This window comes from Colias croceus, chromosome 6, assembly GCF_905220415.1.
Source record: "Colias croceus chromosome 6, ilColCroc2.1".
Taxonomy (NCBI): domain Eukaryota; kingdom Metazoa; phylum Arthropoda; class Insecta; order Lepidoptera; family Pieridae; genus Colias; species Colias croceus.
The window spans coordinates 3,857,425-3,882,990 of NC_059542.1; the positions used below are offsets into that span (position 1 = coordinate 3,857,425).

At 32.5% G+C, this 25,566-nt stretch overlaps 5 protein-coding genes across 5 annotated transcripts in view; 2 read left to right on the forward strand and 3 right to left on the reverse strand.

Annotated features, from left to right (window-relative positions):
- The window catches only part of LOC123692404 (bifunctional heparan sulfate N-deacetylase/N-sulfotransferase), a 127,581-nt gene extending 114,686 nt beyond the window's left edge, over positions 1-12,895 (reverse strand). Inside the window, exon 1 of the mRNA XM_045637141.1 lies at positions 12,649-12,895. The gene's annotated coding sequence lies outside the window, so the exon portion shown is untranslated. The remainder of the gene's footprint in view (positions 1-12,648) is intronic.
- A 1,310-nt stretch (positions 12,896-14,205) lies between these two features.
- Positions 14,206-15,172, forward strand: LOC123692406 (39S ribosomal protein L47, mitochondrial). The gene has a single exon (XM_045637144.1). The coding sequence runs from the start codon at positions 14,264-14,266 to the stop codon at positions 15,035-15,037; it is 774 nt and encodes a 257-aa protein (XP_045493100.1). The 5' UTR covers positions 14,206-14,263; the 3' UTR covers positions 15,038-15,172.
- Positions 15,169-18,604, reverse strand: LOC123692405. The gene is made up of 6 exons (XM_045637143.1): positions 18,051-18,604; positions 17,779-17,937; positions 17,029-17,480; positions 16,641-16,821; positions 16,094-16,214; positions 15,169-15,985 (listed from the first exon to the last, which is right to left on the reverse strand). The coding sequence occupies exons 1-6, from the start codon at positions 18,327-18,329 to the stop codon at positions 15,327-15,329; spliced, it is 1,851 nt and encodes a 616-aa protein (XP_045493099.1). The 5' UTR covers positions 18,330-18,604; the 3' UTR covers positions 15,169-15,326.
- Positions 18,605-19,743: 1,139 nt separating this feature from the next.
- LOC123692407 (cuticle protein 8-like) lies at positions 19,744-23,364 on the forward strand. The gene is made up of 4 exons (XM_045637145.1): positions 19,744-20,400; positions 21,064-21,294; positions 21,504-21,677; positions 23,175-23,364. Exons 1-4 carry the CDS (start codon positions 20,383-20,385, stop codon positions 23,265-23,267), a joined length of 516 nt encoding a protein of 171 aa, XP_045493101.1. The 5' UTR covers positions 19,744-20,382; the 3' UTR covers positions 23,268-23,364.
- A 68-nt stretch (positions 23,365-23,432) lies between these two features.
- LOC123692625 (band 7 protein AGAP004871-like) lies at positions 23,433-25,541 on the reverse strand. The gene is made up of 7 exons (XM_045637388.1): positions 25,397-25,541; positions 25,073-25,164; positions 24,836-24,991; positions 24,588-24,685; positions 24,321-24,482; positions 24,032-24,197; positions 23,433-23,560 (listed from the first exon to the last, which is right to left on the reverse strand). The coding sequence occupies exons 1-7, from the start codon at positions 25,539-25,541 to the stop codon at positions 23,462-23,464; spliced, it is 918 nt and encodes a 305-aa protein (XP_045493344.1). The 3' UTR covers positions 23,433-23,461.
- Positions 25,542-25,566: the final 25 nt, after the last annotated feature.

The following is a 25,566-nucleotide window of genomic DNA, read 5'->3' on the forward strand; positions in this document are numbered from 1 at the left end:
AAAATGTTACATTAAACGCTCCCATACATTTTATTTCCCATACATTTTGTATTCATAGCAGATTTTCGAAGTGATGTCCTCATTGTGCAATACAATGAGGAGCTCTATTTACAGTTTCTAAATGAACTTCCCTTCAAATTTGCGAAGTAATTATAACAGAAAACCAAAAAAAGAAAGAAAAAGCTAAAATCTTTCATATTAAATGTACTAGGTTGATCCCAAAGTAATGATAATTGGGTTTTTCCTGTGCACATAAAAATATAAAACAAATGTTTTTTGCTTGCTCATGTATTCACTAAGTAAATCACAAAAAAATCATATCAACAGGCCACGTTTTCAATTATTTACATTAATTTGAATGTGAACCGTGCGTGCCAGAATGTTTCCCGACGAAAAGAAGAAACAACGATTCGACATGTAGAGGGTAAATTTCTAAATTTTTAATGATATCAGGATAATTTTTTGTCACGTTTTGTGATCATGGAAATTACCCGAGTTCACCATGTTTATGCTGAAACCAAAAAACAATCAATGTCCTGGATGCGAGCTTCCAAAGTGACGATGAAGAAATTCAAAGTGAAAATCAGTAGGTTAGATTAAAGCGGTAGTTTTTTGGGACGCTGAAGAAATAATTATGGTGGAATATTTTAAAAAGGTAGCCACTTTATTGGGCTCTTATTAAACAGACCAAATTAAAAGATTGCGGTAGGTTAGGAAGGAAAAGAGACATGGCAAACTGCGGACCTGAACGCTGTTTCACCAAGCAACGCACCAGATCACAAAGCGTAAGTTGCGATGACTGCCATTCAAAAATCGGCATTCCAAATGCTTGAACACCTACCCTATTTTTTAGATCTAGCTCCTATTTACTTTTATCTCTTTCCTCGGCACAAGAAACAATTTCTTAGCAACAAATTATTTTAAGAAAACAGCGAAGTGATGGCCGCGTGGAGGGGTTTTTGTGGATGAAGTCATTTTTTTTTTTTTTTAAGTTTAGAAAAATAAATATTGAAGTATATTTTCTAGTTAGAAGACTATCTAGAGAACTACATAATTATTATAACCGTAATGACCTTGTTTGATATTGATTATCATTACTTTTGGATCAACCCATGTACGTGGGATATTCGTATCTCATACTAAATGTATGGGAGGGTTTCAAGTTATTTTTTTAGATATTTTTCGTTTTATTTTTAAAAATTTATTATGGCGATTTTACTCATTAGGTTAAATACTTTCGATATCAGTTTAAAGTTTTTTGATATCTGTTATAGTTACGGAATAATCGCGTGTGCACACTTAACGATTACACCCTGTATAATAGCCGTCCTTCTGTCGCAGACAGGTAAAAACTTCAAAGAATATTATGCGAAACTGCAAGTATTTTCTAACAAAATGAAGTGAAAAATAGTAATTTACGAATGTTCAAAATTATTTTTATTTACATATAAAAATTGCACTATGCAATTTTTTTAGTTTTTATCAGTCAACACCAGTTGGTTTAATGCTCTAAGCAACAACACGCCTTAGAGCGTTTTCACATTGTCCGGTCCGATATCGGATATCGGAAGCCGATAGCCGATATCCGATATCGGACACAATTTGCCCTTTCACATTATCCGATAATATCGTCCCGATATCATGAGTGTTGCCAGAAACTGGAAAAGTAGATATATGGAGAATTAAAAAAAAACAGTGGATGCATTTATGTTACAAAAAATAAACTTTATTTTAAATAAAATAAATAGTAATAAATAAACTATGTTTTTCAAACCGGTTTAATCTGCTGACTGCGGAGTTTGGATTTGTACCCTCTGCAGAGTCAGAATCTATTCTAATTTCATTGTGAGGCTTGTTTTTTTTATATGCTGTTTTTCTTTTTTTAATAATAGAACATGTTGTGTGGTTGTAGTGAATTTTAGAACTTTTTTATATGTTCTTATACAAATAAAATAAAATAAAATTCAACTCAGTATTAAAGCGACGAAACTGGCAAATATAAATTCAAATTACATTTACAAATGTAGGTGCTGTTATCTACCACAGAACAGTAAATTATCTACGTAGTACCACAGACTAATAATAATATAGCCATACGAGCCATGACAACCAAAATCTCAGAGCAATTATGCTCTAAGGCTTAGCACGCACTGCGGTTAAACGCGAGCAGCACAGGAATAGCTGAAAACGCAAAACCGCATACGAACACGCATTGCGGCTCGCGTTTTGCTTAATTTTATGTCAGTACCATCATGGATTTCTGGCGAGTAGCATGTGTTGTGGCTTTGATTTTGAAATATAAGAAGCAAAAGTCGTAAACAACGCCGCCGCCATAAGTACTGGGTACATCCGCTAACAGATCAAAGACATTTAAAAGGATACTTTTGCAAAATGTACAATGATGTGCGAGAGCATCCCGATACATTTTTTAATTACTACTGAATGTCTATTAGTACCTTTGATAAATTATTACAAGCCGTAGCAAGCAATATAAAACCGAATGCGGTTAAACGCTGTGCGTGCGCTACCATACTATTACTATAGGACACAAAAAAACGCGCGTTTGCAAACCGCGATCAAAATGTAGCAAGTTACGTTTTTAAAATCAGTCACTGAAAAACGTCACTAATGTGTGCGCTTGTGTAGAAAACTATGTGTTACTGATGGGGTTAATGAGTTACAAGCACTGATTACTTCAAAATTAGTTTATTTCTAAGTAAGAATACCGGGAACACATGCAGTCGCTATAATGTCACAGAGCAGAGAGAGACCATAGATTATACCAGTAAATGGAAGGCACGCAATTTAGAATAACACAGATAATAAATAAATTTACTTTAACACTCCCTTCAAATAAGAGCCTTCCACAAAGAAAATATGAACAAAAAGTTTCAACTTCACTTAAACATAAGTTTAACAAAACAATTTACTTCTTATTATAACAGAACTTAATATTCACCTTTTATTTAACATACCAAATTTACTTTTAATCAACATAAGTCTATCTTGCTATACAATCATTTTAAGTTTTCAAATTTAACATACCAATATTACATTTATGCAACTTAAATCTATATCGGAATACAAACACTTTAAGTTCCTAGATTTGACATACCAATATTACATCTTAACAATTTAAATCTATCTCGAGGTAACGCTTTAGTAAAAATATCAGCAAATTGATGATCTGTACTAACATACTTTAAAGAAATAATCTTTTCATTATATTTTTCTTTCACAAAATTATACTTAATATCAATATGTTTACAGCGTTTATGAAATTCACTATTTTTAATTACATTTATAGCACTTTGATTGTCAATATTTAAACACACAGAACTTTGTTTGTATTCTCCTAAATCACAAAATAATTGTTTTAACCACATTAATTCTTTGGTGGCCGCACAGGCAGCCATAAATTCCGCCTCAGTAGTTGACAAGGCTACACTATGTTGGCGTTGACTGGACCATGTGATCGCAGCTCCACTTTTCATGAACACATAGCCTGTCATGGAACGCCTTGATATAACATCATTAGCATAATCAGCATCGCTATAGCCAATTAAATCTGAGGTCTGTGGCTTACATTGATAGCATAGACCAAAATCAATGGTTCCTCTTAAATATTTAAATATTTTCTTTACAGCATTCCAGTGAGACTCATTATAATTGTGCAAAAACTGACTTACTAGACTGACTGCAAACATAATGTCTGGTCTGCTTACAGTTGCTAGGTGTATAAGTGATCCAACTGCTTCTCTGTATGGTAGGTTGTATGCAGGCATCGTCTCATTTTTCTGTAACTTTACATGAGGATCAGCTGGAACAGAGTTAGGGTTAGCACTGCTCATGTTGAACTTTTCCAACAGTTTTTCAATATATTTACTTTGATGAATAAAAATATGTCTTTTATTTCTTTCTATTTGCATACCAACAAAGTTAGAAGGTGTACAAGTCTTTATGTTAAAGCTTGTTTTCAATTCATCAATTACTTCTTTCAAAATCATCTTATCTTTTGACATTAAAAGACCATCATCCACATAAAGGCATAAATAACATTTAATTTCATTAACTTGACCAATATAGACACACTGATCAGCTAAGCTTTTGACAAAACCAAATTTTTGTAAAACTATATTAAATTTAGTGTTCCAGCACCTAGGAGCTTGTTTGAGGCCATAAAGTGATTTATTAAGTTTACATACAGTATTAGGCAAACATTCTAAGCCCTCAGGTGGAACCATGAATATTTGTTCTTTTAACTCTCCATAAAGAAATGCTGTTTTTATATCAAATTGCATTATTTCTAAATTTTGTTCAGCAGCTATTGATAAAAGTGAACGGATAGAGTCATACCTGACAGTAGGTGAGAAGGTTTCATCATAGTCGATCCCCTTCGTTTGTGCATAGCCTTTTGCACACAGACGAGACTTGTACCGTGGACCTGTTGGCTCATCCTTTATTCTGAATACCCATTTGCATCCAATCACTTTGGCATTTTCAGGTTTCTCAACCAATGTCCATGTCTGGTTTTCACTATGAGATTGTAATTCCTCACTTATTGACATTTTCCACTTCTCAGAATCAGCTGATGTAATTGCATCATTGTAGGTTAAAATTCCTTCATTATAGCATAAATATGTTCCAAAATCTTTTAATTTAGAGTGCAACTGTTTATTTCTTGGTCTTAATGTTATGTTTGGAACGGGCAGGTTATTAATATTTGTATCTGGTACATAAATACTGTTTGACGATGAGTCATAAGAATCATATTCATCATAATTACTTAGAACGGGCAGGTTATTAATATTTGTATCTGGTACATAAATACTGTTTGACGATGAGTCATAAGAATCATATTCATCATAATTACTTACTGTGTTTGTGGAACTTGACTTTGTGCTGTCTGAAAGAAGCTCTTCATCTAGAGACTCGTCCTTTGCTTCAGTTAAGTCCACCGGAACATAGTTTCTTGTTACAGTTGATTCTAGGAAGACTGCATCTCTGCTCTTCACAACCAGTCCAGATGTAGGAATGACAAACCTGTAACCCTTGGTATTAGTACAATAACCAGTAAATATTGCTTTCTGTGCTTTTGGATCCCATTTCTTTCTTTTCTCTTTTGGTAGGTGTACCATCGCTTCACATCCAAATACACGTAGGTGACTAACACTTGGTTTATTTCCCGTCCATATTTCTTGAGGAGTTTTATAATCTAATGACTTGGTTGGTATTCTATTTAGTAGATAAGCAGCCGTATGGATAGCTTCCGCCCAGTATCTTTTAGATAATTTTGCATTAAGTAACATACACTTCGCTTTTTCCACTAATGTTCTATTAAGTCTTTCAGCGACACCATTTTGCTGTGGTGTATAGGGCACAGTAGTTTGATGTATGATTCCATTACTTTTTAAAAGATCAGAAATATTCTTATTAATATATTCAAGGCCATTATCAGTGCGGAGACATTTGATTTTACATTCTAATTGTTTCTCTACATGTTGTTTAAATTCTTTAAATTTATCAAGCACCTCTGATTTGTGCTTTAAGAAATAAACAAATACATTTTTTGAAAAATCATCGATAAAAGTGAGAAAGTACTTAGCTCCACCGAGAGATTCTGTCTCCATGGGCCCACATACATCGGAATGCACAAGTTCAAGGAGTTTTGTTGCTCTTGTTCCTTTATTTTTGAAAGGCAACCTCGCTTGTTTTCCTTCTATGCATGTTATGCATGTTAAATTGTTAACACTTTTCTTTAGTACTTTCATACCTTCAGTATTTTCCAATAATTTATCTAAGTCACTGAAATTCAGGTGACCCATACGTTGATGCCACAAATATGCATCATTTTCTTCAACATCAGATATGTAGGCATGCCCATTATACATATTTAGTCGATACATATTGTTCACAGCTGTTGCTGTTGCCACTATAGTTTTATATTTATTCAGAATAACACATCCCTTGTTATTAAATTTGACTTGACCACCATTTTTAATTATTTGGCTCACAGATAATAAATTTGTAGACAGCTCTGGCACATAAAGAACATTCCGAAGCAATACTTTTCTGCACTGACCGGTTTCATCACAAACATCTAGATTTAATTCCCCCGAACATTTCACAGACAAGGATTTATCATTAGCAACTTTGATTGTTTTTATTAATGGGTCTTGTTGATGTGACAAAAAGTCAGCGTTCTTAGTCATGTGCATGGAGGCTCCCGAGTCAACATACCAGGCATCATTCTGTGCAGTTGTCGCAGTAAATACAGCAGCATATGATGAACTACTGGAATTTTGTGATACTTCTTTATTTTTCAATTTGCATTCTGGGCTTTTGTGTCCATATTTATTACAGGTGTAGCACCTAGGTCCTTTAGAATGCCTCTTGAAATTTTTCTGAATTTTTTTGTTAACTGCGAATGCATTTGACTCATATTCATATGGTCTGACATCCTGTAATAATTTTGCCTTTACAGAATCTGAAGTAATAGTTATGCCTGAGCTTTCAATGGCCATTATCATTGGTTTGTAGCTTTCGGGCAGACCTGAGAGCAACATAGTACCTAGCCACTCGTCGTCCACTTTGAAACCAATGTTTCTGAGTTTATGAGCTGTGTTCATTATTCTGCTTACGTACTCTTCTACATTTTGACATTCAGTTAGTGACGTATTACATAAGTCACGCAGTAGCCCAACTCTGCGTGTCAGCCCAGAGTCATCAAATGTTGAGGACAATTTATCCCAAACTTCTTTGGCGGTGCGAGCCTCTTGGATATGCACATAGTTCGTGGGATCAACTGAGAGGATTATCTTTGTTCTCGCCTTAGTATCTCGTTTTGGATCTGATTCCATGTTAGATTCTATGCAGTCCCACAACTCCTCATGTTGTAGATATGTTTGCATTGCAAACCGCCAAGTTGCATAGTTTTCCCGACCGGATAGCTTTTCAATTAATGCCAATTGGTTGTTTGTTGCCATTTTGTTTGAATTTATTCACTTTCAACACAAAAGTTTGTATTAGCAAAAGTCACGTTGCCGGTTTGAGGTTAAGTTCACATATAATGTTTTGATCACTGATTTTACAACGAGATTTCGCACTTTCCTTGTTTCTGAGCTATCTGGGCCCATAACCTGATGGGGTTAATGAGTTACAAGCACTGATTACTTCAAAATTAGTTTATTTCTAAGTAAGAATACCGGGAACACATGCAGTCGCTATAATGTCACAGAGCAGAGAGAGACCATAGATTATACCAGTAAATGGAAGGCACGCAATTTAGAATAACACAGATAATAAATAAATTTACTTTAACAGTTACATTTTTTTGCGGTTTCAGACCTACGATAAAACGCTTAGAGCATTAAACCAACCGGAGACGACACGCGCAATTCTTTCATAGTCAAAAAGTCTGTCATTTCCTGCGGGGGGAACGAGTAAACACATTTAAATAGTGTTAACACAAACGCATTTTGAGATTACGTCGCTACAACACGCACACGACAAAATAATCAAACACCAGCATGACTATACACATACAAGTACAAACCTTGGTACAAACACACACATAGACACCGTGTCTGTATTCAACGTCAATGTAAACATCGATAGTGCGAAAACGCGTCGATAATTTAAGTCGATAATAATTATAATACTAATCGATACTTTATGCTCAATGAATTTAGAATTTTAATTTTAATGATAAATTAAATATTTGTGATTTGTGACATCTAAGTATTCATAACGAATAACAAGTTGAGAGGTCGTCGTGACGTCGATTTGACACTTTCAAAACATGAATATGCGTAATAAAAATAAAGATGTAGTATAACCTCTATAGTAATTTTCTAGTTTTCAAAAATTCATATCTCAAAAACTAAAAGTTTCCGTCAATTGCAAATTTTAGATTTAGGTTCCGTAGGACAACAGCTAACCACAAAAAAATTTACGCCTCTCAACTCGACGTCCCATAAAGTTTAGCCTAATACCATTTTTTTGTGAATGTCACAATTTACATATAAAACAAGAAATAGTGAACAAAAAGACATCTTCGTCGTTCATTTACATCATTTATTTACACATATTTACATTTATTTTAACGCAGAAACACTAGTTAGTGCTAGTCCGTTTAGGAGTCCATGAAACATGATTCGCATTCGGAGATCGAATCCAAACATCCCGAATCACAGCAGCTTTGAGAAATCTGAAAAAAAAATGAGAATGAAACAAACTGATAAAATTTATCATCATCAGCCATAAGACGCCCACGGCTGGATAATATTTATATCGATATTATTCTTTTACCGTCCCATCCCTAATTTTTATGCAGTGATACCAGAATAACGAATTAAAAATGCCTTTTTACGTACATGTTACGAACGTAAGTAATTGCATTATAATTAATAAAATACAAACTTAAACTTAGTATACTATAAAATATTAAAGAAAAACATGTGTTGGAGATAAACAATAAATGAATTTGCAAACGGTATTTATCATTAATTCATAAAGTTTATACAAATTATACTTCACGTTATTTATGGTTTCTTTGGCTAAATTTTATTACTCTATAATAACAAATATGAACGGTGATAAAAGTTATAATTAAATATTAAAACAGTCTACGTACTTTAAAATTTACCCAAAAGTGGATGTAGTACCATTATGTGGCAACACTTTTACATTGACAATATATTTCAGTATTTTGCAAATTTGCTGCAATATTTCACAATATTTTGATGTAAAAGTACTTACAGATGAAAAGTAACAGTATCCTTAATTACATTCCACGTTTCTGACCACTTCTTACACGTAAATTCACTTCAATTTGGCATGTTTCGCTCCGGTTTTTTCACGTTCACTGACATTAGCAAAATGGCGTTGGGCGCGCGTCAACTAGTTTTATATAACAGGTATGTAACGCTTACTCAAACCTTTGGCGAGCGGGGAACGCCTGCCAATGGCCACTCCGGTTGGTTTAATGCTCTAAGATAAAACGCGTACGTTTAACCGCAGTGCGTGCTAAGCCTTAGACCAAAATAGTAAACAAGCCAAACAAGCTCAAAAGTCGCCGCGCGTTCTTGACAAAATGTAAGGTCGCCGCATTCTAATTCTGAAATTTTAGAGAAAACTAAACAAAATTGCCGTATTGTAAATTTTCTTTTCAATAAAAAGGGTTTGATTTAAAAAAATTCAACTGATAGATCTTAGTTGTACATACAGTAAAAATAACTACAAAAAAGAAACCGACTTCAAAAACAGCTGGAAAAGTAAAATATAAAAAAGATTTGATATTATTAATTACTTAATATTATTTAGATGTGCTATTTATTATACAGGTTTGATATCGGCGCTAAAACAAAGCACTAAATCTGTGACTCAATGACAACAATACAATAAACAGCTTACAGCACAACAGTAGTCCAAGTAGGAGGAGGAGCGAGGCAGCATGAGTAAATAAAGATAAAAGACATTAATATTTCGAAGATACGGTTGAATTTAAGAACGCAATATATTTTTGTTTACTTCAGTTCAGCCAATTGCTGTATATTAAAGGACGGTATTAAAATAGCTCCCGTAAAAATAGTATTTTTAATGCCTTTAAATACTTAAATGAATGTTTTCTTAATAAAAAGGTTTAAAGTAAATGAAAGGATTTTTTTTTACATTTAGCGCCTAGAAATGACTGAAAATACACAAACTAGTGCTTTTTTTGCTGTTGGTATACCTTTTCGAAAATTGAGTTGGTAACACTGAACATTATCGTCCGATAGTTCACGGGAATATCGGTGTTGGCTCCGATATCCGATATCGGACCGGACAATGTGAAAGACAGGTACCTAAATCATACATTTTACTTAGCCTCCGATAACGGATATCGGCTATCGGCGCCCGATATCCGATATCGGACCGGACAATGTGAAAACGCTCTTACCGTCAACACCACGATTTAATAAACCAAGCTGGCAGTCAAGACATGAATATAAAAAAAAAACTTTAACGTCATTCGATTGGTTAAGAAGTGCCGATGTAAAAAAAGGCGCCATGTCAACGAATACTAATACTACCGGCCGCATTTAATCAACGATTCAAAGCGAGATCATCCACACCTTAGTTGTATGAATGAATGGCGTGACGCAATTGCTCTTTATAGCGCCTTTCAATTATGAATTCAAGCAATAAACTGTACATTGATATACACGATAAAAGATAAGGTTCACATGACAATTATAAAACTGTGCTTTTTCATTGATTATTAATTTATCTCTATCTAAATATAGTAATAAGTAAATCCATTTTCCTTGGTCGTCATCACGCGTGAATGGGTGGACAGATTTCGATAATTCTTTTTTTATTACATTCCTTGAAGTATGAGGATGGTTCTTATGTAGAGAAAACGCTAGTCTACACTAATATGTATTATAAAGAGGAAAACTTTGTTTGTTTGTTTGTTTGATTGTAATGCTCATAAACTACTGGACCGATTTTAAAAATTCTTTCACCATTTTAAAGCTACATTATCCACGAGTAATATAGGCTAGATTTTATCCAGGAAATCCCACGGGAACGGGAACTATGCGGGTTTTCTTTGAAAACGCGGGCGAAGCCGCAGGTGGAAAGCTAGTAATGTATAAATTTTGTTGTGCGTGATTGTTCAAGAAGCTTTTTCTTATTTGAATTGGAAAAAAAGGAGCCTTGGCCATCAAAAAAAAGTCAGATGAGCTAGTAATATAATAGAATTATTAATAACTAGCTTTACACCCGCGGCTTCGCTCGCGCAGTCAAAGAAAAATCCGCATAGTTCCCATTCCTGTGGGATTTCCGTGATAAAACCTATCCTATGTCCCGCGGTAAAAAGTAGCCTATGTCCTTTCTCGGGTATCTTATTTATTTATTTTATTTATTTATTTATTTATTTAGCTTAAAATTCGGATAACGCAGATCCATTTGTTAGTAAAAAATAAAAACCTAAAGTATTAATGTTAGTAATTAGTAATTACTTACATCTAAAACTACAACTAAGACTAAGTCCAAAATATCTCTATACCAAATTTCATACAAATTGGTTGGTGGTTTCATACAAATACAATAGACAGACAGACAGAGTTACTTTCGCATTTATAATATTAGTATGGATTATGAATTGAAACAAAAATAAAATACGTGAAAAATAAATCAGAACCATATACAATATAGACTGTATCATACACACACATATTTTATCTGCCTTCAACAACCACAAAGTGCCATATAAACTATTCTTATAACTTATAGGCTACATAAAATCATTGACCCCACTACCCTTAGAAGCAGAGCTTAATTGAATAGTATTGAAAAAGTGAGAAATGGCTTAAGAGGCCTACACCACCGAAACTAGCGCCACCGAACATTTTATTTTTGTACTCCTTAACCAGATCAAATTCAAAAAATCTTGCTCGGTACTTTGCTAGTATATTACTTGTAGTATTTTTGGTATTACTTTTCACTATTCTAACTGTTCATTATTCTAGAGAACTTTTGATTACCGCCAAAAGTGGCCACTTTTTAAAAGTTCTCCTAATTTACCGAATGCAAAATAATGAAAAGTAATACCAAAAATACTACAAGTAATATACTAGCAAAGTACCGAGCTAGATTTTTTAAATTTGATCTGGTTTAGGAGTAAAAAAATAAAATGTTGGGGGGGGCGCTAGTTTCGGTGGTGTAGTTGCCTTAAGAGATGAAGTTATCTATAGTTTAATGTTATAAAGCTGAAGAGTTTGATTGATAGCGCTCAGGAATTACTAGTCCGACTTGAAAAATTACTTCAGTGTTTGATAGCGCTATATCATCACATTAAGACCAATAGGAACAGGACAATGCGGGTAAAACCACAAGGCATAGCTAGTCATACGTAGATTGAATGTTGTTCTGCGTATGAAAAAATTAACAGTCTTTTTCCAAACCTACCCAATATAAATTGTTGATTTGTTATTTTATCAACAACAAACAATTGAATATTAATTGTTGATTTGTAATATTATCAACTATTTTGTTGTATTACTGCATTTAAAGTTCATGAATTCAATTAGGACAACTGGAGGATTCAATTGAATAGAATTTATAAAAAAATAAACATTGAAAATTGTTAAAACTTGAAAAAATTGTTAAATATATGCTATTATAATCTCTTGCATAAGAAACTTATCAATATTAAGACAACACATAAATTAAATTGAAAGTCTGTTTAAAATTTACTTTTTGACTATGATGTATTGTAAAGAATTCCTTTACAATATTTAAACAAACAAACATTTAATTTATAAAATTAGTCAGTAAAGTGGTTATGACTAACAAACCCGGTTACAAATAATTACACAAATGTTTATGTCTGTGAATAATTGCAAGATATACATTATTACAATATTTCTGTAGAGCATCATACCGGTTATAGTATTTACTTGTGAATATTATTGAAAAGAAAGGTATTTATGTATTAGGTATCATGCAAACAATTTCTTTAACTCCAAAAGCTTAGTAAACATTGTCCTTATTAATAATTAAGAAATATAGTTATGGAAAATAATAGAACACGGCAGGGAATAACTATTAAAATGAGTTATTTCTGGTGGTTTAATAAGAATAACAGAATGGTGGTGGTACCTTTATTGTGGAATCCAAAACTGACGACGGGATTCTCCGAAAAGCTTTGAAGAACGCGGGTTAAAAAAAGCACAATACTAAGATCGTAAGATCTTGAAGTTAAATTTAATGTTTTTTTTAACAGAAAAGTTCGTGATATATAATTTTTTGTTATATAAATAAAAAGATACTACAAACACTAGCACTAAAACTTGTTTTCGACGTTGGTATTTCACGATTATCCTGCACTGACAGCTGTTGTCAGTTGACATGGACCATGGTCCATGGTTCATTGTGACATTGACTTCTTAAAATATCTATGACATGTGTATGACATAATGACATAGATGAAATTACAAGTTGTACCTACAGCACATTTGTACAGCTTCTAATCCCAAGAATGAATTTTTCAAAGTAATCATTTTCTTTGGTCGTCATAGGGCGGAATTTAATTTCTTCAAAAGAAAAATTTCGTCAATCCAAAAGACAGAGCTGGCCTGGCAGAGATCACTGCATAATGATAAGGCCGCCCTTTGTGCTTTTTTTAATCTTATTTTTGTAACCTTTATGTTGTATATTTTGTTTGTTGCACAATAAAGTGTTAAATAAATAAATAAGACAACTAAATTAATCTACCTATTATTACGCATTTCATTAAAGAATCGAATCTTCAATGGCGGCGCTTATCATTCCCTCTTGCTTACTCACGGCTGTACGGCATGCAAAAAATATAGGGAAAAGTAAAATCACTAAAATGTATTTGATTTTTCCTATAATACTTAGTTTTTACTAAGAGTTTTTATAATAAATTTACAACTTAGATTTACAATGACAACTATGAATTAGTGATAATAAATAATGTTTTATCTTTATCGGAATTTGACAAAATACGTTCCTTGGGAAAAGTTGTTCAGTTTTATGGGCTCATTAGGCTCATTACAAGTATTATGGGGATTTTGTTGCATTCTGTATACGTAAATATGTTAATTAATATAAATACACAAATACCATTAACTACAAACAATTTGAAATAATTAATAAAATAATTATCCATTTACGTTATTTTTATTTTCTTTTTTGCTGACTTTATCATATGTCAGATTCGGAGTCAGCGGCCGCCATTGAAGATTCGTTTCTTTAATAATGAAACGCGTTAAACATATACATAATCATGAATAATGTCAGCCATTGGCAAAAAAGTAAGTACCTACGTAAATGCAAGGGTAGTATTTTTATACGTAGTATATTATTATTAGTCTGTGATATTATGTAAGTTGATAAATTAAATAGGTAAATGCAGGTAAATGGGTAAATGCTATCTAGCATAATAGACACGTCCGAGCCCCGACATGATCATTTTTCATCGATCGAACGCATCGAACGTCTACTGCTGTCTCCTTTTGCACAGATAAATAAAGTCAGTGATTTTAGTGAATTTACTAGAATAATCGCTGGTTACAAAATATCACTTCTTATTGTCCAATAATTTTTCTGCTTGCCATGAAAATTGGAAAATAAAAAAACTAAAACGTCAATGTCAAAATATTTAACAATTGTCATTGTCAAGAGAGAGACGAGAATACCTACTAGTGAGGTTAGGTCTCTTATTTTGTTTTTATGTGATTTATAACTTAAAATGCAGTTTTCACTTTTGAGAGTCCTGGGTCAGAGGACGGCCGTCGCTTGCTTACATTCAAAACATGTAGTAAAGATGCCAGCTTCAATTATATGTATGAATAAGTTTCATACGACTGGAACGAACAACGATTTGATGGAATTTTTCGATAATAAGAAAAACTGGAACGAAACAGATATCAAAGTAGGACGAGCTTGGAGACTAGACGAATTACGAATAAAGTCAAATACCGATCTGCATAAGCTCTGGTATATATTGTTAAAGGAACGCAATATGCTTTATACTATGGAACATGAATGTGATGAAAAAGTTCGTTTGTTCCCCAATCCTGAAAGAATCGATAAGGTACAAGAATCCATGGATAACATAGAGACTGTTGTGAGAGAAAGAAATGTTGCATATTACCAATTGGAAACCGGAGAAACAGGTGAACGTCCAGCTGACGATGTAATCAATGTCTTTGGCTTGCCAGAGAAATATCAGAAACAAGAATATTATATACCAAAGTTCATGAATTCAAGATGGGTAAGGCCTTACTTAGAACATGGATATATCAGTAGCATGGCTGTCAAGAAATTCCTGAGACTGTACAAAGAAAAACAATTCAATGAATTACGGAAGGCTCGCAATCGAGATTTTAATCACGTCCAACATTTATTGAAGAGATTCCCAGATATGGATATGGACAAATTAAAAGCAGAATATCCTAATGTTGATATAGAAAAAGCCAAGAGGAGCAAAAAAGCGAGAGGTCACTTCTTACCCAAATATTAAGCTGAATCAGACCTAGTAGTAACATTTAATTAGAATAAGCTCTGTTTAAATAAAGATGCAAAACAAAACACTTTTCCTTAAACTTACAATAAATTAATGACATTATGTAGATGTTTAAATAAAACGAAACATTAAGTTATTTTTTTTATTTAAAATACAACAAATTCTTTGAAATCAACCACATAATCACATGTAATAGCAAAATAGTAAAAATAAGGAAACAAAATATCCATGAGGTAACAAAGGTTATTCCTATACAAAACAATTTAGATACACATAGTGATCAAAATTACAAACCCAGCAAGGGTATTGCTTCAAAAAGTGTAATTATTTGAACAGGAATTTGGCCTTTCTTCTTTTGCAATAATAATATTAGATCTTTTAACATTTGATATATTGATCTGTATTTTTTAATAAAATCCTCGCTGACTGAGTATGAAATAAGTTCAATGTTAATTTTTTTATAAGTATCTGGTATGTTTTGATCTAACTGTTCATTTAATGTATCTAATGTTTGTTGCACTTCTTGAACACTAAAAGCATCTAAATAAGCATGAAATGTTATAAAAATCAACAAATATACATATTTTTGATCAATAATATCTTTAATTTTATCTTCTACAGGTATAAATTTGGGATACAGAACCTTAGAATCACTCTTTTTATGAAGATTTAATTGTGCTGTTTTAATCAATGTCTTTGAAAGATAAGATAGCAACTTATTAGGCTTTATATGTGGAACTTTCAAAGTTTTTGGTATTTGAGGCGTCTCTTCAGATTCCGGAAAATTTTCCCATTCCGATCTTTCAATAAAATTTATGAATACTTTTATAATTTCTTCTTCATCTGTTGATAATATGGTATTCAAATATTGTTTGCTCACTAAATATCTCATGAATGTGGGTTTGATTCTCTCTAATACTCTTAGAATGGTTGGTGAAGGCATTTCTGAAAACAAAAATATAGCAAAAAAATGATGTTTTTTATGAGATGAAATTCAAGTAAATTAAATAATAATTTATGTTCAAAATGCATAAGTATACAAATATAAAATACCTGAAATTAATTTGTATAACTCATTGGCAAAGTTATTACAGTATTTCCCAGTATTTGGATAGTTACTGTTTGAATTAGTTTCACATAAATAGAAAGTCTGTATCATAGTGTTCAACCATAACTGAAAAGAAAATGAAAAAATACATACCTATAGATAATTACTATTAAGCTTATATTTTAAACAAAAACATAAAATTTTGTTCAAAAAGAAAGATCTATATTATGCTTATATGAAATTGTTATTTATATTAAAGTAGATGACCAATGAGATTGAAGTAATATTTTTGTTGAGATTTTTTTTTACATTTTTCACTTATTACATTGCTTGGCTATGTTATGTTTTATCATCGGTTAATTTGAATACTAACATTCAACCAAAAATCGCTTACAGCGATAAGACCGCCCTCTGTACATGTTATTACTTGTATGGCTCTTAGTTTATAATCCTGTATTAATTGTGCAATAAAGGATTTTTCATTCATTCATTCATTCATTTTTTTAAAGATTTTTGACCGTTACAATAGTTATAAGAAGACTTTGCACTTACAGTCATTATTCTTATATGATTCTCTGGGTATTGTAGATGAATAAAATATACAAATATCCTTAATATTTGTCTACAATTAATGTTCACTGCACCTGTATATAGAATATTTGCAGACCATAGAATGTGAGCCATGAGGGGCCTATGAGACCTCATTATGTGATTTCCTAGATTATTAGTATATCTGGAATATGACAATAGTACATAATATTGTAATTAAAAATTTAAAGCTTAAGAGCTAATAAAAAATACATACAGCCAATTTTACTTTGGGACAAAAATATGTATTAATTACAAGAAATAAAATTGAATCTATATCTACTTCATGACATTTTAAGAATGTTAGAACAATGCGAAGCTAATTACTTTTAAATAATAAATGTTTCAATACCTGGAGTGCCATATAGCCAAATCAAACTGTAACAATTCTATTATAGTTTCCAATACAGACATAAGTCGTTCTATTCTATCAGATCTCTTCAACAATTCAAATATTTCAAACTTTTCCTTTTGCCAGTGCAAGCCTTGTACGCTTTGCTTCATTTCATCTGGTGTGTTTTCAAACTTATCAACCAAAGCTTCATCTTTACTCTCTATAGATAATTCATGTTCCAATCTATTGAAACAGTACTTAATTATACCTTTATCACAGTTAAACTCAGATCTATTTGTAAATGTGTTGTCTTTTAAATCCATAGGAGATGTTAGGAATTTTAAATAGCATTTTCGTATGCTTTTTACCATGCAAGGTGGGTGCATATTGAAGTTCAATGATAGTACTTGCTGACATTGGTCTAAGAGATTCGACATTGTGTAGGTAGATGTAGTATCTTCATGAGCATTCTGGAACATAACAGTGAACAAATATAATTTAGGTTTATATTTTTTGCGCAGATTATTTAATAATTAAATGTTAAAAAATGGTATAATTTCAACTTTTCCTTATTTTTCATCATTCTTTACTTACTCACAGTATAAGTGAGAATTTACTTGTAAAAATTTTTAGCAATATAATATGTTTGAACAATCATACATATTCTAGAAGACCTATGTCCATCAGTGGAATAATGTAGTTTCCTAGTGCATGGTCAATTTCATCAACTTGAATAGAAGAAGTTCCAATTATATTAGTTATATTTACCATCATGATTTCAACTACATCCTTTAACACAGTAGCTGATAAATACTGTGAGGGGTTAATTGAGAGGAAACAAACTTCCAGAGCCTCACACCATGTGTTTGTTTTCATTTCAATCTTAAACGCTTCCTCAATTCTTGCTGGTATTGGCATAACATTTGTCTGAAAATAAGAAATACTATTTGTATAGTTTGGTTATATTGAGAATGGAATGTCTAATTTTGTTCTTCTTTAAATAATAGAAAAATAATTCTCCCTGTAATCAAATAACTTACAGTGTTTGGCAAGTTGTGATGAGTACACATAGAAGAATTAGAGCATTTGGGAAAATGAAGTAAGCTGAATCTTTTAGTATAGTTGATATATTCTTTGAGAGAAACTTGTTCACATGCTGTTACAAAGTTTTTCCTCCTCTTAATTTTCTTCTCTTCGTCTTCTATTGTAGTATCACTTTTCCTACGTTTATTCGACCCCTCAGTTATAGATTCTCGTTCGCGCTTTACTCTTACCGTTGCTGGAGCTTGTAATTTAGTTTTCTTCCTACGCGGGCTCATGTTTAGACGGTACTTATATTTAAGTACTTAATAAAAAATAAATCAATGCAATTATTTCCAAGTTATTTGTACAACGTATGTTCAATTCAATGTTTTTGATGAATGGCAGTACTGCGTAGTGCGTCGCCACAATTTTCATGTCACGTTCAGGAAAGTTTTACACCTCAAAGATTGTACTCGTACGATACAATAAACATCACAGAGCAAGTAATATAGGACAACATAAAACAAATTACAAAACAAAACTAATAGTAATTATACCTACTAAAAACGTTATTACTCTTTTAATGCGTATAATGAAATGTCAAAGAATGTGACAAGGGACAACTGACAGGTACTAGAGATGTCTTGGACATATCGGTTTTCTTGGTTTAGGTACCAGGTTTTCACTGTCGCATCAGTTTAAGGTTTCGTATAAAAAATTACAAACTTTACATCGACACCGCCTACATCACTTATGTTCCGCTCAACATACGCCATATGGCGTATTAATATTAATATTGCATTGCACAAATAATACAAATAATACGGAAAAGTGCAAAGGAATAACTTTCATCGGTAAGCACCTAACTAGATAATAATTTTTAAAACTTAGAGCAAAGAAAATGGCGCACAGATTTTGTTCGTGGTGTCTCCTCCATACGTAGTAATATTATCTCAATGAAACTTTATGTATTGCTCTGTGAATTTAGAATTATACGAAGGAAGTTGGAAGGAAGGATTCACAGTTACACCCCGTTAGGGTCAACTCACACCGAAAGAGCGGCGAAGGGCAGTGAAGCGGAGCGCAGTTTCAGTGTCAAACACACAACTAGTAGTTATTATTACTTAATATTACTTTTTTTAATCAACACTATACTACCCTTCCAGGGAAAAACTTGAAATAAGAGTCATTTTTAATTACCGAAGGAGCTTTTGCTAATTGATTAGCTAGGTACGCCTATTTTTGGTATGATGTTGTTGAGTAGGACGTCAAATTTAGGTGCTAACTTATAAGTAGTATACGGATGCTTGGCTTGCTAATATGTTATTTTACTTAGAACACCAGTCCACCACCATAAAGGCTTGTAATACAATTAATTACCCTTAATTACCCTATTAAACATTTTTTTTACAATCTAGTTATAACTCGAAATTTAAAAACTAAGTAGTACCTACCTACCTGTCCCATTAGTCAGTTTTTATTAAGGTTTTTATCTTCATTTTGTACCTAGGTAGGTACTATCATAATTTGTATGGAAATAATGTGGGAAATAATTACGTTGCATAAAGTAAGTTCATTTCTATATGGTATCTATTTACGTTGATCGTTGATAGGCTTAAAGTGGTATCGTAGCTTATAGTTAAAAAAAAATAAAGACGATTTCTTAGTTTCTCCTTTGTGAGTGTCTCCGAATTATAAAGGTTCATAATATTATTATATGCCCTTTAGTACTGAAGGATCACGTTCATATCCGTGAAAGAATTTTTAAAATCGGTCCAATAAAAAAAAGATGTTGTCCAGCTTTATGTTATTATTTATACTTACAGTTTTTTTTCTAGTAACAGAAGTGTACTAGTCTATTGATGGGATAATATTATTATCCCTTTAAATCTGTAACTTACACACATTCTTTATCTCAATGATTCACCCTGTTTAATACATAATGGTGGAAACTGTATGTAAACTTTTTAATTATTAACGGGCTATTGTAAGAAACTAGCTTGTTAATACCTAATATTATCAGATTTATTCTTTAAACAACAGAAATCGCAATATGATGGATTTGCCAATTGCGTCTTTCGTTTTTTTCTCTTTATACAGCTGGAAAGCTACCATAGGCCTACTTTTTCGTAAACTGCGTAGTGCAATATTAAATAGCCTACGAACAAACAAATATTAAAAATATTGATTCATAGTTTCTGCAACCACCTCAAATACGATCACGATTGCTGATACTTTCCTAAATAACGAATGCTATAAAACCGCATTGAGTTTAGTTTAAGCTACAGTATCGCAGGCAACTCTGTAGCAGATATTTATATTTACAGTACAAAATAACTTGAAAACAAAATGGCTTTATTTTATAAGGTAGGCATATTTCATTATTTTTTTAAATGGTTAAGCAAAATATAATTTTTTTTTGTAAATTTAAATAAAATAAGGTAGTTAATATGCTTAAAACTAATACCAACTTTAAATTACAATATAAATAGAATATTAATATAATTTAAAAATAAATTATAACATCCTGACGAATATGTTTTTGTAATTAGACCGACGAAGCTGAAGTAAAAAAAGTTAAATTAATAACAACGTTACTTCACCTTCGTCAATTATATCGTTAGTGAAAAAAAGTGCAAAGTGCTATTCAACTTTTCAGTGTCACTGTTTCTCTTGAGTAATAGATCAGCACCTGACCGTGAAGGTCGCCCCACTTCTTGCCATTACGGTTCTACGTTGACAATTACGATATTGGACGAAAGTGATGCAAATTCGTATTGTGATTCTTAATGAAATAAAACAAACAACAACAACAATCAATTTACAGTCAATTTTAATGTTCTCACAAGTATTGATACCGTCATTGGCTACTATAAACATAAACTGCATACAGAAGCTAAGGTTTTCAAACTGCATTGATTATTCGGATGCTAAAAAAGCACTAAACTAGCTTGGACGAGTTACGATCTTGCATGAGATCAAGCGTGAACCGTCTAGCACGATTCAAAAACCAAATAAAACTTTTTGCAGACATCAATTTTGTTCGCAATTTGTTCGAGTGCACTATCAAATCACCCGCCTTCCGGCTACTCGTATAACCGCTTCAGTGGTCCAGTTAGCGGGAAAATTATTGAAGTACAAGTACCGGCAGCGCATGGGGTACCTGCACAACAACATGCGGACTACGGCTACGATCACCAGACGGGCAAGATCAACCCAGAAACAGCTAAATATGATCGATTGAAGACCGTCGACTATGTTGTAAGTAATAAGTATACTCGGTAGTTCTTTTTGTGGCAGAGATATTGTGATAACTGCAGATAAACAAGAAAATATATTTTTTTTAAGTTTGACAGTGAAAATAAGTTTGAATGAGTTAGTCTTGTGTGTGTGGGCTTTGTAATGTTTACACCTTTTTATCAAAAAAAGGAGTAAAGTCTTCTGGTCAATAAGTAAATATTGTTTTCTAGGCGAAACCAGACTACCATTATTCATACGGAGTAGATGATCCTCATACAGGCAACCAACAGAACCACAAAGAATTCAGAGATGGTGATGTAGTTCATGGTGAATACTCTCTCGTTGAGCCCGACGGTTCCTTGAGATTAGTCAAATATACTGCTGATCCTAAAAACGGCTTCCAAGTGAGTATTTTAAATTTTACTTCTATAAAAGATTTTTTAGTAATAGTGCTTCTATAGATAGGGAGGCGAGGTAGCTAAATGGCGTAATTAAACGGCGCCGTCGAGACTTATCAAAATCGATAGATAAAATAATTTCGAAGAGAAAAGCTTCTATGGTAAAAACCATTTTAGCGGTGGGTTTGGCGTGTACGGATTTTCAAAAATGTAAAAAAAAATAGTTACTTGGGCATTCTCGAGCGCGTCAGATATTCATACTACGTATGCCCCAAGTGCCTCTGATAACAACGGTATACTAATCTGCCGGTTTGCGTGGTGGGGCTAGGCATATTAATTCGTCAAAAATGCACAAAAAAAAATTTACTCGAGCGCGTCAGATTTTCGGAAGGGGTGTTAAGTAGGACCCAAGGAAGCTCCCCTTAAAAAAACTGACGATTTCGGCGTGACGATAAGTTACGATGAATTTTTGAAAATGCAGAAAAAAAAAGTCCTTTTGAAATACTCGAGCGCGTCAGATTTTCATAGGGGAGGTTTATCTCGGTCTCCTGAAAGCATATTTTCTTAATCTGACAAAAATGTTGGTGGGTTCTCTTAATCTGACCGAAAAAGGTTTGAGAGTTTCTTTTTTTTAATCATCGTTATTTCATATCAATTTTTCTTAACACCCTCAGTTTTCGAGATATACTAAAAAAACCGGGAGTTTGAGTTTTTATGATGCTTCAAGTCAAAAAGTTTTAACTTTGGACAAAAATGTAAAGAGACCTTTTTTGTGTAAAATAAAATTACCTTTTTTGTTTATTCAAACTTTTTTTTTGTAAAATGTATCGTTCGCGACTTATATACTGCAACACGTTTTTCGGAAGACGAAATGGCTCCTCCAGACTTCCGGTCACGCGGAAACCGGCAGATTTTGTATTTTTAGTAAGTTTTAGATTATATTCTTCAAAATAAAAATAAAAACAATCGCGCTCGAGAATGCCGGATTAACGTTTTTTTTTACAAGTTTGCGACCCTATAACTTGGCGGCGTCAAGGACTTATCGTCAGATTAGTTAAATTTAGTCTTAAAACACTAAAATCAACCCCCAATATCTTAATCTGACGCGCTCGAGTATTTCAGACTATCGATTTTTTTTTACTAATCTGATCGTCTATCCTGGGCGCGCGTCACTACTTAAAGAGCTAAACAGTTAACAAGGTTGTTCTATTAGGTCTAAGGTATCTCTCATATCTTAAACTGCCACGCTCGAGTATTGCAGAAAATTCCCCTCTTCGCCTCCCTATCTACTATGTTAGTTTTCTGAAATATAATAGATTTTGTAGATTATTAAATTTCTACTACAATTGAATATTCAATCCAAACGACTTTGTTAAAATAGTTTTAGAAGTAACGATAGTACTTATAGAATTTTGCAGCATTCAAGCAAGAAAAATGTCGTTAAAAAAATTACGCAATAATAGCTCTTGTATACAATGTTTAGATTTAAATAATATTTTTCAGGCAACAGTACATAAGCAACAAGCGGCGCATCCAGTGCCGCAGCCTGCCCAGTATTCACACCAAAATAGAGAAGAAGACAGCAACGACTATTAGTTCATAATTTATAATACTTACCTCAGGATTTGTCGTTACGGTACGTTAAGATAGTTCTATTTATTTATAATTGTTAAATAAAAATAATGAAAATAAACAACCTGTTTTATTAATAATACATTTTTATAAAATTAAACAGGGTAATAAATAAATTAATTAATTAAAAGATAGATAGTAGACTATCTAAAATCTAGTTATTTGAATATTTTCTGCAACGTTTCAACGGAAAAAGGAAAAACTATTGTATGCGTAGTGTCGCCAGCAATCATTTGTAAAGATTGTAAATAGCGGAGCTGTAAACAAAATTTAAGTCGTTATTGTTGAAATATAACGTGATATGGTAATAGTCTTATACCTAAGATTTAATCTTTATCAATAATTATAGAAATGATTTAACTGTTATATAGACATATTATATCCATATTTGACAAAAATAAGGACAATTTATAATTTTTCAAATCGTTCACAAAAAAGTGGATTTATATGTGGTGATATAAATCTATATAAGTTGTTCAGATTTGTCATTGAAGGCCCCATATTCATGGTAAACATTTGTTCAGCAATAAAGTTGGAACGAAATGTTGAAGAGTTGCTGTCAGCATGTTGCTAGCAATACTACGCGTATTCAGAGATGCGAGTTGAAATGTTCTCGCCAACAAAAGTATTCAGCAACACTATTGATCAAATGTTGGTCAAAAAATGCTTAGAGGCTTTAAAGTATGCGGTGTCGATTAAATTCTCTGTAATAATTAATGTAATCTTACCTGTATACACATAGGATTATCCATTAATAAGGTTGTGGCTAATTGAAGGCTTTTCGTTGCCTCAATTTCAGCTTTCGCTACGATTATTTTTGCGTTTGCTAATCTAGTCGATTCTGCTTCAGCGGCCATTGCCTTTTGCAATTGCAATGGTAATCTAATATCTTTTCTAGAAACAAAAATATTTCCACATAACATCATGATAACCATAGAAATTTAAATTTTATTATTTAGATTTCTTTGATGTTAACATATTTTTTGTTTCATTCATTCAAGTGCCGAAAAAACTTACATCTCTATTTTTACTACTTTAACTCCCCATTCTTTAGTCGTATTCTTCATAAGTTCAAACACTTGGCGACTAATTGCTGGCCTATTAACTAATAGTTCACTGAGGTTAGTAGTTCCTAAAGCGTTGCGAAGTGTAGTTGAGGCCAAAAATTGAGTAGCAATTCTAAAAACATGTAAAATCATTGCCATACAGATATACATCTGTAATTATACAATTTTAATTATACAATTATTGAAGTAATTAAAGAAAAAAATAAATAAAATTTACTTGTAATTTGCGACATTAATAACTGCCCAAACTGGTTCAATAACTTTGTAGAAGACAACTGCATCTACCGAAACGGTCAGAGAATCCTTCGTTAGTGCCTGTAAAATGGTAGGTATGATATTACATATATTGTTTGCTGCTTTCCTAGTGGCTTCTGTTTAGCATAGTCTGCGTTAGCGTAATACATGAGCCAGAGCTCATATAGTCAATTCATTGCATCGTTACACCCAGTGAAAGCTCAAACTTACCTCCTGAGGTGGTACTTCATAGCATAATGTTCTTAGGTCTATAAACTTCACTGAATCTACACAAGGAAGATAAAATAAAAGACCGGGCCCAAACGGACGGTTCTTATGTACTTTCCCATTTCTCAGAATTACAGCTCTTTCAAACTGCCGACTGACCTTAAATTATATCGTGATATGAAAATCAATCTACGCCGTTATTAAATAATAAATCAAATACTTAATTAAAACTTTACTTACCACAAAAATGCAAATCAATGATAAAGGAAATGCAATAACAACCAGAATAAGTGATAAAAATACTAAAAACTTCTCAATTAGTTTATCTTTTCCTGAAATCGAAAATTATTTTAAATAAACTAAGGGCCGATTTTTCAATCCTTAGTTAAAATTTATCCGTCCAATAAAGTATTACACGAACATTTTAAAATGGACATAAGCTACCTTTTATTGCGAAATATGTACCACGGGCGAAGCCGGGGCGGTTCTCTAGTAATTGATAAAGACTTCTAAATAGTTATAGTTAAATGAAAGCAAATGTCTAATAGATGAACAAGTAAATACCTATGTAGTTTTGAAAGCGTGGTCGTAATATTCTGGGAGAATTTTTCTCTACGTCTGGAATCGTGATCGGCGATGTCGATGGTAAATTATTATTATCACCATTCTTTTTAACAGTCTTTTCCCCGTTTTCACTGGATAGTCTCATTGTTAAGTGAAAAAGTATTAAAAAA

Bases quoted from the DNA above. Each gene is read 5' to 3' on its own strand.
- LOC123692406 (XM_045637144.1), top strand. From the start codon at position 14,264: ATGCAGTTTTCACTTTTGAGAGTCCTGGGTCAGAGGACGGCCGTCGCT.
- LOC123692625 (XM_045637388.1), bottom strand. From the start codon at position 25,541: ATGAGACTATCCAGTGAAAACGGGGAAAAGACTGTTAAAAAGAATGGT. The intron at 24,483-24,587 runs GTAAATTTTATT...ACATGTTTTTAG, and splicing joins ATTAATGTCGCAAATTACAA to AATTGCTACTCAATTTTTGG. The intron at 24,198-24,320 runs GTAAGTTTTTTC...TTTTGTTTCTAG, and splicing joins AAAGTAGTAAAAATAGAGAT to AAAAGATATTAGATTACCAT.
- LOC123692407 (XM_045637145.1), top strand. The intron at 21,295-21,503 runs GTAAGTAATAAG...ATTGTTTTCTAG, and splicing joins TGAAGACCGTCGACTATGTT to GCGAAACCAGACTACCATTA. The intron at 21,678-23,174 runs GTGAGTATTTTA...AATATTTTTCAG, and splicing joins ATCCTAAAAACGGCTTCCAA to GCAACAGTACATAAGCAACA.
- LOC123692405 (XM_045637143.1), bottom strand. From the start codon at position 18,329: ATGAGCCCGCGTAGGAAGAAAACTAAATTACAAGCTCCAGCAACGGTA. The intron at 17,938-18,050 runs GTAAGTTATTTG...TCTTATTTTCAG, and splicing joins ATCACAACTTGCCAAACACT to ACAAATGTTATGCCAATACC. The intron at 17,481-17,778 runs GTAAATATAACT...GTTATGTTCCAG, and splicing joins ATGTAGTTGAAATCATGATG to AATGCTCATGAAGATACTAC.